This window comes from Amborella trichopoda, chromosome 3, assembly GCF_054954075.1.
Source record: "Amborella trichopoda isolate Santa Cruz 75 chromosome 3, AtrichopodaSantaCruz75HAP2 v2.0, whole genome shotgun sequence".
NCBI lineage: Eukaryota > Viridiplantae > Streptophyta > Magnoliopsida > Amborellales > Amborellaceae > Amborella > Amborella trichopoda.
Window position 1 is genome coordinate 41028045 of NC_142338.1, and position 17073 is coordinate 41045117.

Consider the following 17073-nt stretch of genomic DNA (forward strand, 5'->3'; position numbering starts at 1 on the left):
AATTTTTTCTGCCCTAAAACCTAGGATACCAAGATGGAAATATCAAAAGAGGGGCTTGAGAGAGGAAAGGTTTCTATATTTCCCCTACGTATTTGAGAGAGGAAAGGTTTCTACACTTCCCCTATAGTATAGAAGTTTCATCTTCCTCCTACCATCCAGCCATCCAATTTTGATCAAGAGAGTCACTCACCGCTTGATCTTAGATCCAACGTCTCAAAGTATTTTATTTTTAGTTTTTTTATTACAAATTTTTTGAATATGAAATTTGGTACGTACCATCTTCTTATTGGGACGCACCTATAAAAAATATTAACAATAATTTTTCAATAAAAATAATAACCAAAATACCCCTTGAAGCTTTCTAGGGTATTTTGGTTATTTTATTTTATTGAAAATATCTTTTTTATATTTGTTGCTAGTGCAAGTTTAATAGAGGAATGGACATCCAAATTTTGTTTTCAAACTAGTTTATATAAAAAAAATTAAAAATAAAATAGTGTAGAGACATGACATTGTGATTGGGATAATCTTAGCCCCCCATTCAGAATGGACGGTTGAATAAGGGGGAGGATAGAACTTCTATGCTATAACGAAAGCATAGAAAGCTTGCCCATTTGAGAGAGGGACATTGCAAAATGATTGGGTAAAAAATATCAAAAGTTTTTACGTGAAAATTAACTTTAAAGTGACTCTTTCAAACTTTGTGAGAAGATGCAATTTTGGTGTCAAAACTCCTACAATGATATAAAAATCTATTTGTACCCTAATTATTGAATTCAAAACTCCAAAAATAATCTAAATCGAGCATATCTAAAAATACTTGAAGAATTTTTTAAAATAGATTATTTAGATAAGGGTGAGGTTTCTATAAGGTTGCAACCTTAAACAATCCAAATAAGGCGCACCTCCAAATTTTATCATAACATGTAATTTTGTTGTAAAAGTTTTTAGGATTATCTTAAAAACTATTTTCATATCTAATTAGAAAATTTTAAACTCCAAAAGTGGTTGAAATCAAGTAGATCTATAAACTTATGAAAATCTTGAAAATGGACAGTTTAGATAATGTGTTACAAGATGTACTATTTTTGGGACTCAATTTTTTTTTTTTTAATATTCATACATCTCAATTATAGGGCTTGTCAACATTAAAACAGTCTTTCCGATAGATTTTTTAAGTTAGTGCATGCAAAATTGAACCAAAACAGTTAATCAAACTTGGGTCCGAAAGCAGTTTAACTGGCCTAACCAATAAACCGACCGATTCAACCGCTTTAATCGGGCACGTCCCAGGAGGTCAAAAAAGTGTCGAAAAAAAAAAAAAAGATACAAGATCTACTAAAATATGAAAAACATATAAAAAATGATTAAAACAAAACACATTCACATGAGGTTGAAAATTAATGAAAAAAATAGATTTTAACAAATCTATTTGTGCCTAGGAGTATTTTAAATTTTTTTTGAAAAAGATGGAAAAATATAAAAGTGAGTATTAATGACCAAAACAAATTTTAATCTTTACTATAATATAAATAATATTAAAAAATACATTACAAATCAAATTCCTTATTTTTAGTAATTTATATATATACATATATATATATATATATATATATATATATATATATATATATATATATATATATATATATATATATATATATTTATATTTAAATACCTGTTGATCACCAAAACTAAAATCGATCAGTGACCGGTTCCGATCTAACGAGACGGTTAGCGGTTAGATAGCCGGATTTTGCTGCTTTTATACAAGGATGGTGCTCAGGCTCTGTACTATAACTGTTCGAATGGTGCACTGAAAGATTAGAGGATAGTTGAGGAGAGAAATATCTGTTGTCATAAAGAGGGGGACTAAACGATAGAAAATGGGCAGTGCGGATAAGTTGGAAATAGGGCAGTCTTTGGGAATGGCCAGTGGGGAATTTTGGTGGTTCTACTTCTCCTGCTGGTTTTGCAAACCGGTTGAATGAAGTTTCCTGGCGAGGGTATTAAGACCATGAGGCCAAGATTCAAATGAGATAGAAAATTTTCAAAATAACAAGTTTGAAGAGAGAATTCTGTTCGGAAATCCTCATTTTACTTAGATGCAAAAGTTTCGAAACACAAGATCTTGACAGGGCCTATTTGATTTCGGGAAGGTGAGGTTTATGAAGCCCCTTCTTCCCAAAGAAGGGAGTTGGTGCTTCTATGGCCCCCATGGAAGCTGCCACTTCCACTTTTAACATTGTTTTCGAAGACGTGGCTTTCAAAAATCATGTTGCCCTTCTTATAATCAAACAAAAGGTGTAATAGTTTTAGGAAGTGGTAGCTCTGGAAGCCGCCGCATTCAGAATTCAAACGCGGCCAAATTTTCAAACAATGAAAAGGGCCCCACATCTTAAATATCATAAAACTCATTGGTAGGATTCCTCTTGCTCAATCTGCACCGTAGGATTCCTCGTCCAAACAAGACCTCAGGTATGGGAAGTGCTTGATTGTTGCATTGATATGGATTGCTCCTTTGTTCATGTATATATATCTAGAGAGGGAGCCTCATTCGCTGTTCGTTCACCATATTCTTTACTCCTTGGCATCAAAATGGAAACCAAACAAAAATCAAGTACAATCGGCAGCTCTAGCCAACTTTCCAATTCAAGTCAAGAAAAAGAGGGAGACGAAATGTTGATGTAATGAGCATAACGAGTCAATCCTTTATTCGAAGTCGAAACCAAGTTACAATTCATGTTTCAGTAAAAGGGAGCAATATTTTTACTAATATGACTCATGCACCCTGATAAGGCTTGTAAGAAGAGGACCAATCACTCAATCATTCATCTTTCTTGTGCTTGGCTTCAGGTGGAGGAGGGATGCGGAAGACGAGACGAAAGACGGAAGCAGCTACAAAGGCTCCAATAAAGGGACACATCCAATAAACGTACATCTGTTCCCATGTGTTATGCCGATTATTCACGTACGCCCAACCAAATGCCTGCCATAAACATCAATCAGCTTTGAGAGCCTTGTCATTAAAGAGAGAGAGAGAGACAGAGGTTCATGTGACTTTATTTGAGAACTTTCTAAACCTTCACTTACTGTGCTTCAAGACTGGATACAAGTTTTCTTGGATATGGCTTCATATTAAAATTTGAGAGTAGGACACCCCTGCTGAACATTGAATTGGATTTCCAACAGAACAAATACATGGAGAATTTTCAATATAAGAGATGAGTTTCACTATGAGATATAAATGTCAAAATGATGTCAGAACACACGTAATTTGGATCACGCTGACAAGCCAAGGAAAAACTTAGATGCTTCTGTATAATCTTTTTGGAGAAAATGTCACTAAGAAAGTACTTCTCACCACAGCCAAAAAAAAAAAAAAAGTCCTGATATATCGTATCTGAATGGCCAATTTTGGTCTGGCTTTCAACACACATCCGTCAGACATTGACACTCGTATATATGACTTTATAACATAGCACCGTACAATTTGGCATAAGAAGCAAGTTAAAAAAGGTTGGAACATAACAGTGACTAGGTTGCGTCTTTATGGGATAAATAACAATATCCATGTGAGGTCATCAGACATTATGGTTTGCTTGCACATCCAGTTCAGGAAAGGTTGAAAAATGTATGCTAGAACTATATTCATGTAGAAATTCCACACGCTATCTCAATTTATGCTCCCATGATTCTTAAGTCGCTAATCTTTATCCAATTTCAGGAAAATGGGAGGATGAAAAATAATCAACCAAGGTCAGCAAGCTGAAGTCTATCCAATGCCGTCAAATCCAGGACAACCTGCTCAAACCCATGGAACAGTGAGAGAGATGGAAGAAATGGCAAGTGCAAAGAAGTGGAGCGAAATAAACTCCTGCCATCTTACATCAGAACATAGGAACAGAAGGGACTAGAAAGAGCAATTAGTGCATCAGATCTAGATAAAATAAAAGTTCAATAAACCAGTATGTGCCTCTACTAGGGCTATTTATAAACTGAATGGTTTTCTACTCACATAAAATCTTAAACAGTATAACTAGTCCAGGAAGAAATGAACAATTACAAAGGAAATAATAAAAATCTCAATATCTTCAGTAAAAACTAGAGAAAAGCAAACAATTCAGGTTGAGATCCATCATTCCTCAATATCAGCAAACTAGGAAGTCCAAACCCATTGGAAACATCATTAGACGTCTAACTGTCAACCAATATGGAGTATATTCAATTCCTTTTCCACTAATAAACCAGCAGAGAACTTTGACAAGCTTGTCTTACAACAAAGCACTGGATTTGATGTAAGAAAACAAAAGAAAACTTGGCTATCATGACAAAGTAAATATTTTATTTTTTTATATTTATTGGTATAGAATACCTATACTTCAAACAAGCAAAGTTCAACGGATGCGTTAAGAACCCTGAATAGGCCCAGGTAGGGCCCTATTCGGTTATATCTATAGGCGCCTACCTAGACATCCTTGGGCCACCTAAGCAGCCTGATGATACACCTTGGCCAAGGGCAGAAAGGCCCTAGGCCAAGGGTAGCAAAATGATGATACACCTTGGCCGAGGGAGAAAGGGATTACGGGGGCATTTTAGCCCCCCATAACTTATTTGAGTTGATTTGGAGCATGAAAAACACCCCAAAAAATAAGAAATTGTAACTTTTTTGAAGATTAAAAAAAAGTTTCGAACTCTTTGATTTCTCGCAAACCCAAAAAGAATTCAATCAAATACTTTTTGAGACTTGAGAGGTTGGTGTATTTCATTCCTTGGTTTAGGGTTTTGTGATATTTATGAATGTTGGGTATTTGTTTGTTGTTCTTTTCAATTTGATTATTGTTTTATGTTGATTGATTTTCGTTTATGTGACTTGTAATGGAAAATTGACATAATGGATGAATCTCGGGCAATTTTTCACTAACTCATCATTTTAGTTATTCAATTTCACAGCTCAAAGCCACGTTTGTTTAAGTTTGAACTGCACAAAAATCCAATAGGAAAGAGTGTTCCTAAGTTGGAAAACCTTCCAAATGATCATCTGGGCCTCGAGATGTATAAATATAAAGAAACAAAAAGAATTTCAAGTCTTAAAAATAGTACATATTGAAACAAGTTATTTAGACAGTTTGTTTTCAAGATTTTCAAGTGTTTACTACTCAACCTGCACCCTATTACAAAATTTTAAATTTTATAATTGGGGTTAAGCATGGATTTTCAAGCCATTGTAAGGTTCCTGAGACTAGAACTGCACCTTCAGGAAAAATTTAGGGGCGCGCCTTACTTTTTTGGCTCCGGCCTAGGCGGCAAGGGGCTGAATCTACTTCTTGAACATTGCCTATGCATATTTATGCAAGATCAGTACCACGATCAGTGACCTATTGGGGAATTCTAGTGCCACTGGCCAAGAATAGACTAAAAAAATAGAATCGGGAAAAATAAGGAATGCTCTTCTAAGGCATCTGCAGGTGACTTTCCTAGATAGCCCTCTATAGCAGATAAGAAAACGGCAGGCTGTCTCCTGCCACCCCAAGGAATTGTTAACATACCAAAGCTAAACAAATATCTATTGTGAATCTCTTGTTGCCAAACATATCATGCACTGGAACTTGTTGCCTTAAGTGGCTGAAAGTCAAGGACAAACTATTGGATACGAAATCATCTTCAGCATCATCAAGAAAGACTCCACAAAGGTATACTCTTTGCCTAGGTAGCAAGGGGGAAAGCAGGCTATGAATTATAAAACTGCTTTTTCTATAGGAACCCTTGGAAGCATTGTAACATGCAGCAATTCACAAGACAAAATGCAAAATGGCATAAAATACTACTCAGTAAGAGGTCCTCAAGACATACAAGTAACAAACTCTGAATAAAGTCCTTGGCATGCCCAGGATCCTTCACTTTCCTAGTATAAGATAAATTTGAATTGTGTCGTAGCATGTGCTACAGAGCAACAAATGTTTGCTTGCATATGGTGCAACTAGAGAAAGAATCCCATGAGCTGCATGCAAGAATGGATGCCAATTGACCACATTTGTTCCTGAGTACATTAAAGTTGTGATATAATATCAAGTTGCAGTAAAATTCATTTAATCCCTATGCACAAGGAACCCAAAACCAGCATTTTGCTAGGAATGCAACATCTGCATATAGGAGACCAAAACTCTTCTCATGGTGACAAGATAGAAGAAATCGTAAAGCAAGATGGACGGATACAGATATGGGAATAGCTACAGACACAGGGAGTAGGAATATAATTCACTAGTCCCCAAATCCAGGAACACAATATATAGAAGTATTCCATTTGATTCATTTATTTTGATTCCTTCGCATCTATAATGACTTTTTTGTATTCCTTTATATTCATAATGTCAATACCGGCATGCTGAGCATGTGCATCTGAAACTGTTAAGGAATTTAAATTTGACATTGTTCCTCAGGATATTATAAAGTGCCCACCAAATTCAAATTAAGGGAAGTGACACATGAATACAAGGGTCCAAGCCCATAGCTCAACCGGGAGAAGATTGCAGCAGCAACCATAAGGATATGCATTTAGACCCAGCTTACCACCCCAAAAAAACTTGAATGCAGAACTTTATGGAATTGGAGACATGTCCGGTGGGATTCGGGCATTTGGCATAGTATTTAGCTCGTAAAAGGGCTGCAGCACATCATCCAAGGTTTGAATCCCACCTCTGACCAACCCAAATAATGAACACAAGTCTGGGACTCCAACTAATCAATGTGTAAGACAATTTAGATATTGAACCCAGTTATCACTAAGAAGTTAGTCAATTGCTTACATAAGTAAATAACTATATAATAATACAAATAACTATCTTTGATTTGATAGTTTTTACAATTAAACATTTTTGGAACCAACAAAACATACTTTTCTTGAAAGAGAAGCCAACATTTAGTAATCTATGTAAACTCAAAAAGTCAAAATATAAGCCCATTCCACTAATCCAATTTCTAGCGCATTTAAACGAGATAAATAAGGTGGATAACAAAGGCCAAATTAAACAATTCACGCGCTCCAGCAATATTTTCTTATGGTTATAAGAATAGAATCGTCTCTCATGAGATTGTCCCTAGTCGAATACATAGACATGCATGTTGCGAGTGCTTATCATTATAAGAATGAAATTGTCCCTTGTGATGCAACTTTCTGCAGGGACAACAAAGGCTCTAACACGAAGCCACCAAAGAACATTTGTACATAGCTGTTATTAATAGGTGTAAATAGCATCATTTTGGAAAGTAAAAGAAGGCATATAAATAATTTTCTATCATTAAATTATTTTACGTTATGATTTTCTTTTCCTCTATATTATAGTTTTCTATTTTTAGCTTTTGAAATTCTTATATAATTTATATATAAATATCATTTATGTAAGGGTTTGTCCATAGTTAACAACCCCTCAAAATACAAATGTTAAAGTTAGAATACGTTATGATAGGTGCTTTTTACTAGAAATTCAATGCAAGTTAATAAAAATAGTTGCTTTTTATGGTTAAATCATTAAGTGAGGGCATACTTGATCACAAAAGTACAATGGAATTTTGGGAGTAATTGTCCTGGAACTTTATTAGTTCAACACCCATGTCCTTTATTTGACACTTCAACTATGCCCCTATAAAGTAGACAATATTATCCCTTGCTTATCATTATAAGAATGAAATTGTCCCTTGTGATGCAACTTTCTGCAGGGACAACAAAGGCTCTAACACGAAGCCACCAAAGAACATTTGTACATAGCTGTTATTAATAGGTGTAAATAGCATCATTTTGGAAAGTAAAAGAAGGCATATAAATAATTTTCTATCATTAAATTATTTTACGTTATGATTTTGTTTTCCTCTATATTATAGTTTTCTATTTTTCGCTTTTGAAATTCTTATATAATTTATATATAAATATCATTTATGTAAGGGTTTGTCCATAGTTAACAACCCCTCAAAATACAAATGTTAAAGTTAGAATAGGTTATGATAGGTGCTTTTTACTAGAAATTCAATGCAAGTTAATAAAAATAGTTGCTTTTTATGGTTAAATCATTAAGTGAGGGCATATTTGATCACAAAAGTACAATGGAATTTTGGGAGTAATTGTCCTGGAACTTTATTAGTTCAACACCCATGTCCTTTATTTGACAACTTCAACTATGCCCCTATAAAGTAGACAATATTATCCCTTGTGTATTAATGATAATTACAAATATACCCTTGGTTAGTAAGTTACAAATAAATAACAACTTTTAGTTAAAGGAAACCATAATTCACAACTAATTCTGGCCTTAGGCTTTGTAATTTGAAGAGTTGTTAGGGTTAGATTATCTTTTTACTTAAATAGTCATATAATCCTGCCACGCAGTACTGGGCCTTTAGGCTGAAGTACTAAACACCACAGACATGTAGTAGACATTGCAACCTGTGTTAGTGTCCTTGTAAAACTCTATCCAACACACTCCATGAAGATCTATTCAGTGGTAAATGGACACCGACATGCAAGTCAGAGTCCAATACGTCTCACAAATATCAAATACATTGGAAGTCCTGCGCATGGCGGACATGTCTTTTAGCATAAAAAGCATATCAAATGCCAAACATATAAATACTTGGAAAAACAAATTTCTAGAAAGTTTGGAAACTTGGTTAAAGTCCAAGTTTAGTCACAAATATTGGTATCAAGACATCATAGGCAGGAATATATCATAATACTATTAGGAGGACCTACTTCAATGGAAATTAGAAAAATAAAAAAAAAAACAGAAATCAAATATATTATTTCAATATTCTATGAAGTTTATTTTATCTAAGAATAGTAAATATATAAATTTAAATTATATAATTTATTTTTAGATCAGAATATATAGCCTCTCTTTAGCAATATATGTTTTATATTTGAATTTATAGATTTAAAGATTACTATTAAACAATTTTAAATTTTCTTAAATTTTATTTCTTGAGGTTCCCAAGCCACACCCATTTGATAAGTCAAATTTGCTTATTCTTTTCCTCACTTTAAGCTAAGATTATTTCTTCCAACTTTTTAGGTAAGTTATCTTCCCAATAGATCCTCCTTTATTAAGAAAGTTGCTTACTCATCGTGCCAAAGAGTCTAAATAAGAAGGATAAACCATGAACAAAAGTCCTATCCGACACTTCCTGTTTCAAACCCCACATCGACGACACACAGAGACCACGGGATGGCCTTGTGTACTTCCATGTCACCACATGTCAAAGTTTCAACACAAGTTGACACGCATCACCAGCGGGACATGTCAGTGTAACAATATATCTAGGTCATTTACTGGAAAGCATACAAAGATAATTCACCAAGGATAGATCAAATAGAGTTCGAGTGTAACTAGTCGCTGATTCCAGGTATGGCTTCGGGACAAATGACTCTTGCTCCATTTGATGTGACCCAGTTCATCTCTTCTTTTCTTTCTTTTTTTTGCCTGAAGTACAACTTAGATGGGATTCAAACCTTGGACATTGTTCTCCAATCCCTTAATGCCCCAACAACATAGCAAAGAGCCTGAAAGCCCCAAAACCAAAACCAAACAAGGAATTCAACAAGCTAGGTACTACATTTGAGATGGCATGGCCGATGTGTTACCCAGAGTATCACCTAGGCATGGGTAGCAAGAAAAACACATGCAAAACAAAGTATAGTCATCAGTGCGGCAGGTACATGGAACCGTGGATAGGAATGAGACAAGGTGCCTTGTGCGTGTATATGAAATTATATTTATGAATACATACATATATGTATGAGTATGTATGTGCATGTGATACATCTCATTGCATATTCATGTATACATTTTATGTGTTTTCCTCCCTTATCTTTGGAATTATGTGCAGTTATTTGTCACCTATAATTGATATTCTTCAGGAATGCTGCCTTATTTGCCATAATTCCAGAAATCTTTGCCACATACAACCCATCTGTGTTCCAAACCCTCTGAAACGAACATGGACTCAGGCCAGCCACTCACACCCAGACGGGTGCCAGATACGAGAAAAAAACCATGGTGACTAGCTGATGCCCACCGGTTCCCAGCATTAGGTTTTAAATTTTTTAAGACTCAGCCAAGTCTGAATCGGCTCAGCCAAGTTGACCCTCCTAACTCCAGTGTGGGACACTAGTGAGTCCCAAACTGACTCCAGCATTTAAGACACTGGAATTCATACAACAAGCAAATCTATCTTTGGTCGTCACCCGGCAGGTAAATGACTTGATCAGAAAGGTAGTTTATGAAAAAGAAGACCATTAAACAATACCAGCCATTAGACTTTCACCAATCCACGTCATAAGTTGAAATCTATTGCATACGATTAGAAAGGAAATAATGCAGAACACAAAATCAAAAGGAACATAACTTATACATTTCATACTTACATTTGCAGGGTTCATTGCCGGGCCTGTGTAGCTAGACCCTGCCAAAACTAATGTGACAGTGCTCATAGCAAGCAACCACATCTTTATCAATGAATTTCTTGGTCCTTTTACAATTATAAAAAGAATTGCAAAACTGATCAGGAAGGTTAAGAATCCCTCAGCAATAGCTCCCTTATGCAGCTCAACTTTCAATGATGGACCACCCAACTTATTCTTGTAAGATGCAGGCATAACCTCCATGATTGCCAAGGCTCCACCCACTGCTCCAGCAGCCTGTTCATGGATTACAAGCTCAGAACCATACAAAGGTACTACTAGAGAGAATGATCAAAATATAAAGAATGTGAATCAAAACACAGAAAAATACTAGGGAAATCCAGGCATGATTAATGTTAATTTTCTCCTGTCATGCTTGAAGCGTAGATTTATGCCACTTAAGCATATCCATGCATAAGCATTGCTAGTCATCCATGCTCAATTATTTGGGAGATGACTTCAGGATTTTCTTCAATGATTAATACTTTAGGAAACTAAGAAAAATATAAATTAATGAAGGTTTAAGAAATAATCATTCATCCACAAATGAACACAGTCATTTAGTTATAGATGGTTAACAACAAAAATAAAAATAAATTAACAATAGATAGAAACTACTTTCTTTTTTAGCAATATACAGAAACTTCTGTTTTTTCTTTGATGTTAGCTTGGGACCTTGTGAGAATTGAATTATATATGTTATGCTCCGCGACCACCACTTCGTAGAGCCAGTTCTCTATGTAAAAACCATTAGAACATGAAAGATATCAATTAACTAATTGGCCAACTTGGGATCAAAATTCGCCATCAAGATAATTCTACTCCTCCCCTATTCTAGTGATGGATCTAAAAGAGGCAAAACCCTCTCCACTTCTGCGGAACAGCAGAATTTTCTCTACTTTCAGCAAATTTTGAGTGATCTTTTTTGGGGTAAACGTTTTAGAGTGATCGGTTAAACTTATCTATCATACTTCAATAAAATTAATTTTTTGACAGTTAATGACAGTAAATTTAAGCTTTTATTATGAAAGTTTAAAGGAGTGATCTTATATGGACGTTTGTTGTTAATCCTATCTCAAAATTTTCTATCATAAAGATTCTGAACTTGAGCATATTTGTGCCTCAGCTTCTACTATCCTCAGCCAAGAGCAAGAATAGTTTTTAAAGGTGCAGTTTGTATAGAGCCTAGGCTCTAAACAATCAAATTAGACCCTACCTTCAAATAGTGTTGAGAAATGTGGTTTCAATACTGGAAATCTTTATGATAGCCTTAAAATATATTTTCATCTTTATTTATAAAGTTTAAAGTTTCAAAAATAGTGTAGATCGAGTAGATCTATGAAAACTATAAAATCTTGAAAATTGATGGTCCAAAACTGCATTACAAAATACACTATTTCCAAAACTTGAAATCCATTTTTTTGCTCATGTCCATGCATCTTGATGTCAAGATGATCAATTTGAGGATATTTGGGTATCAAAACAACCTTTTCTAGTCAAATTTTTTAGGTAGGCTCTAATTTGATTGTTTAGAGCCTTGGCTCTATATAAACTTTTCCCCAGTTTTAATACCCTTTCTTATTGAAAATATTGATCTATGGCATCATCAAAAGGTATTTCATGGGATCTCCCTTTGTGGATAATATTCTCTTTTGTAATATAGAATAGTAGAAAACCATTTGAGTTCAACTATGTTTTACAAGGTTCAAGACATTTTAAATATAATACTTAATTTTGGGATGTTAAACAGTTACACACTTGGACTTAATTTTTTAGGGGAGTATCGCATTGTGGTCATTTTTCTAACCTTGTAGACTGTGGCTAAATTGGCCAGTGAAAATATTCAGAAGAGGTATTCCACATTTCCAGGTTATTAGATTTTTGGTTCAATCAAACTGCACCTCTTCAATTGAAGCAAGCTATGTTCAACCAAGAAGGACAAGAATTTCATGAATAATTACTTGGTGATGCTTGCCACCACCAAGTGTTTTAGAAAATGGATCCCACCTCCCATCCACCAAATCCAATCCAGATCGGTCGGATCAGTGATTCGGATCTACAAGATTGGCAATCCATATTGAGCAAATCGGCGATACGGCAAAAAAAAAAAGTCTTTAAAAATAGGAATAAGTTTTAACTATTTTAAGTTTAAGACTTAAACAATTTAAATCAGATTCAAGCACATTTAAATCTGATTTGGTATCATTTAAATATGATTTTAAACATCTGGTTTAAATGATTTCAAATAATATATATATATATATATATATAGGGAAAATGCTAGGGTCAGCCCACCCGCAGATGGAATAGTATAAGTCCAACAGTCCAAATTGAATATGGGTCGATCTAACGATCAGGATTGTATTTCGGTAAGATAATTTTAATATTTTTTATATAAATCCAAATACCATGAAATTTGGAGCATCAACTCTTATCATCAAGGCACACCTAATAAAAATATTTTAAAAAATAATTCTCATAAATAAATTGACCAAAATACCCATGAAACTTGAAATTTGGAGTTTCTATTACAAATCCAAATCACTTGAAATTTGGAGTGTCTATTCTTCAAAAATAGCGGAATCTAATAAAAATATCAAAAAAATAATTCTCATATAATAAATTGACCAAAATACCCATGAAACTTTTCAGGGGTATTTTGGTCAACTTATGTTATGCGAATTATTTTTTTGATATTTTTATTAGATTCCACTAGTTTTGAAAAATAGAACTCCAAATTTCAAGTTATTTGGATTTGTAGAAAAAAATTTAAATTAAAATACGAAACGAGGTTCACCTAATAAAAATTCCAAACCAAATTAAATTCCAAATCAACTGAAATTTAGGGCATCCACTCTTCTCATTTAGGTTCACCTAATAAAAATATTAAGACAATAATTCACAAAGATAAATGGTCCAAAATACCCCTGAATGTTTTAGGGCTATTTTGGTCTATTTAATTTTTGTGGATTATTCTCAAAGAATGACTCTGTTTATCAAATGATTGAACAACTGGGATCAATTTATTTACGATACTTAGTTGACATTCATAAAAAGTATCTAATGAATTCTAAGTTCAATAGATCCTATTTCGTAGAAAGACATATTCCTTTCTGACCTCAGACTCTCCCACAAACAGTGATCATTTCTCAAAGAATGACTCTGGTTATCAAATGATTGAACAACCGGGATCAATTCATATATGATACTTAGTTGACATTCATAAAAAGTATCTAATGATTCTAAGTTCAATAGATCCTGTTTAGCAGAAAGACAAATTCCTTGCTCATTATCAAACAATCACTTATTCACAAACCTCGTGTGGAGCTAATAGTTCTCATTCCCGTCTCATGGAAAACCCTTATCTCTCCGCTTAGACCTATCGCCTCCTATCGCCTTCTAGGAGTATTTTAGTGATAGGTTCTATAGGAACTGAACGATCATATTTGGTCAAATACCTAACGACAAACTCCTACCTTCCTACCATCATGGTATCTTCGAACAAGTTCCTAGATGACAAGCCTAAATATTGATGATATTGATGATAGTGACGTTATCGATCCTGGGATTGTATTCTACAAGACCATTTATCTTTAGTAAAAGGAGGTCACAATTAATGCTAGCCATTAGATGTCCAATTGGATGACTTGGGATATGTCATGAAGTTCAAGAAATTTTTGTTGGGCTTTGAGTTTAATCACAAGTACACTTACAACCATTTGATTTGAAATTTAATGGATAAGAAGGTTGTGACCTCCTTGTACTAAAAGTAAATGATCTCTTTGTATGCTTTTCTTATATATATATATATATATATATATATATATATATATATATCAATGTTCAAGAAAGCGTAGGTGCCTGCCTAGACGTTTTGAGTGCCTGGCCGCCCTAAGCGCCTGCTCGTACCCTCAAAACAATTGACCCCCACACCCCCCCAAAAATCCCCAAACAAAAAAAAAAGGAGTTCTTTTAAGCCTTAGGGAGTTCTTAGGGCAATTTTAGAGCCCCAAATGCCTCATGAAATAGACGAAAATATAATATTCCAATTCCATAACAGATTTACAGATACAAGTCTCAAAGAGTTTGTAAGATATTAAAATGCTTGAAATCCCAAATGTCATTGTAGGAAACTAGAAGTCTAGACTAGAAACAATACACAAAGTCAACAAGGAAAAAACAAAAAGCAAATACATCAAGTCATCAACCAAACAACTTTATGGCATCAGCCGCATCACCACACTGGGAGTTCAAGTGGATCCTCAGGAGCATCTGATGACGATGATGCCATGCCATCATCATCAGAGTCATCGCCCTCCTCAAGATATTGAGTTGCATCCGTCGTCTCCTCTGGATCTACTTCTTCCTCGTCATCCAGAGGAGAAAAAAAAAACAAGGAAAAACCGGGAAAAAAAAAAAAAGGAAAAAAGGTTTGATTAGAGACTCCCCTGATTTTGGTGGGGACTTGGACTGGCCCTCTCCCGGTCCCAAGCCAACTCAGGCAGTTCCGACTCAGCTTGGCAATTTTTGAGATATATACACATATATGTGTTTGTGTGTGTGTGTACAGAAAATTTTCAACCAGCAAATATCGGAGCCATGAACCGAAGCTGACCACAAGTAAAGCATTTGTCTGCTGATTCTGGTTGTCTTTACCTTTTATGGTATATGGAGCTACTATTAAATTTTCAGGAAATAGTAGTCTCAATTACTGCAAAAGAGATATACCAAACTCCAAGCAGAGGAAAAACTGCTCATAGATTGCAATTGATAGAAAACATACAGATTAGACAGGTTGTGAAACCAGTGGAAGGAATCAGCTACATTTTTTGTTACAGAACACAAACCATGATTTTAAAATCAGTGTTCTTTTTCCTTTCTATTGGGTAAAGATATTTCATACAGTAACTACAAGAATATGTGAACCTTATTATCTCACATATATAAGGATAGACAATTGAAGTCTAGGTTCAGATTTAAAAAAAGATGCACAAAATAGAGAATACTACATAGATAAAGGATTTTGTTCAAGTTAACATAAAACAATTTACGAGATCGAAAGGAAACATTGAAGAAACTAGGAAATTTGCCAACTTCTAAAGAAGAGGAAAGATGATGCCCGTTTTGAAAAGGCTTCAACAGGAAGGAACAGCTTTTGCATGATAAGACTTTGTCTACAGACTTTATCCTCAGAGGTACAAAACTCCACTCTCAAATGTTCTAGGGAACTAAGGAAGAAAGAGCATATGCAAAACCAGAAATTGTTTCGAAGGCATAAGACTGTATCCAAAATCCATTCTATTCCTTTCTGATGACAGTCCACTCCCACTTCCATGTAACAAGCGAATCAAAGCAATCATGCAGAGTTCCATCTGGTGTTCAAGAGCAGTAGCTCAAGATCTAGGAGCTCAATCTCTCAAATTCAACCATTACGTATCTCCTTCAAATTTCACTCTAACCACCAAATAGAAAGTAACAGAGCACAGCATCATTCATGGGTCAGCAATAGCCACAGTAGTAAGAAAACCAAAGAACCAAAGTCCAATTTGCAATAATCGATCCAATTCAACAAGTGTCAGGCTACTGTGAAAGAACTCTAGAGTTAAAAAAATGGGTCCTTCAAACAAACCAACTTATGAATCTTTCCTTCAGATACAAACAAGTCCCAAATCACAGTTTTCAATATCCTAAAGCCTTTGCTATAATGGAATCAAGCATGGTTAGCCTGAAAGAGGTTGAGAATTCAGGCCATGTTCAAATAAACCATCCTAACAACTTCCCAAATCAATTATGTAAGACATGCAGTTAGATCAAAGATAAATAAAGAATAAATAACGAGAACACTGGCATTTGATAAAAGAGAACGATACCCAGTACGTCAAAAGGTCTAAAATTTGTGACTCGCACAATACCAGCACACCAAAACCAAGAAACAGCAAAAAAAAACCAAACAAAGGACCCAGTTCACAAGTCATACGAACATAACAGAGATAAAAAACATGTGAACAGAACAGATTTTCCAATATACTTTTTTTTTATTGATAAATAACAGATATTGCATTGTTCGAATGGACCAAATTATAAACCAAATAATAAAGAAAGAACATCCAACAAAGTATGGGTATGAATCGCAAGAAGAGCACTACCCCAGAAATCAAAACAACTAAAAAAGCAGGAAAGAGAGCAAGACAGGGATAATTACTTGAGCTGGAAAGCGAATGGCCAAGGAAAAGAGGGAGTCCTTTCCAAATCCAGCAGCATGGAAGGCAACAAGCCCAGAGGGATTGAAGCTGGCTCCTCCAAGGGCTTCTCCAATGAGAGAGAAAATGAAAACGAGTGAAAAAACCAGAAACACGGTGATCCCAAGAGTGTAGAACCCCTGAAACTTCAAATAAGAGGCGATAATGGAGGTGAAGATGCCGGTGCAAGAAACACAGAAGACCCACATGAAGGTGATAATGGCATCGCCAAGCGCCAACTTCACAATCCCCATGTCTCAAACACTAGAAAGCAGAGAGAGAGAGGGGGCTTGAAGGCCTTAGCAGAGTAGCGCAAGAAAGTGTGACCAAACAAACAAGGTCAACTCGGTTTCAACTTTCATTATAAAACGGCTGATTAGGTCT

At 35.0% G+C, this 17073-nt stretch overlaps 1 protein-coding gene across 4 annotated transcripts; it reads right to left on the bottom strand.

Moving 5' to 3' along the window:
- Window positions 1–2682: 2682 nt before the first annotated feature.
- Window positions 2683–17025, bottom strand: LOC18422560 (aquaporin SIP1-2). Of its 4 annotated transcripts, none has more exons than XR_016051090.1 (4): window positions 16653–17025; window positions 10415–10687; window positions 3094–3804; window positions 2683–2989 (listed from the first exon to the last, which is right to left on the bottom strand). XR_016051090.1 is itself a non-coding variant. In XM_088860562.1 (4 exons), exons 1-3 carry the CDS (start codon window positions 16941–16943, stop codon window positions 3139–3141), a joined length of 588 nt encoding a protein of 195 aa, XP_088716688.1. In that variant the 5' UTR covers window positions 16944–17025; the 3' UTR covers window positions 2683–2989; window positions 3094–3138. The 4 variants fall into 4 exon arrangements, 3 of the variants coding, with proteins under 3 accessions (XP_088716688.1, XP_011623780.1, XP_006878577.1); XM_088860562.1 differs by having other exon boundaries at window positions 3094–3162; XM_011625478.3 differs by having other exon boundaries at window positions 3094–3165.
- Window positions 17026–17073: the final 48 nt, after the last annotated feature.

Coding starts and splice junctions, on each gene's coding strand:
- LOC18422560 (XM_006878515.4), bottom strand. CDS start 16,943: ATGGGGATTGTGAAGTTGGCGCTTGGCGATGCCATTATCACCTTCATG. Junction 10,688..16,652: donor CCATTCGCTTTCCAGCTCAA/GTAATTATCCCT, acceptor ATCCATGAACAG/GCTGCTGGAGCAGTGGGTGG. Junction 2,990..10,414: donor CGGCAATGAACCCTGCAAAT/GTAAGTATGAAA, acceptor TGTTTATGGCAG/GCATTTGGTTGGGCGTACGT.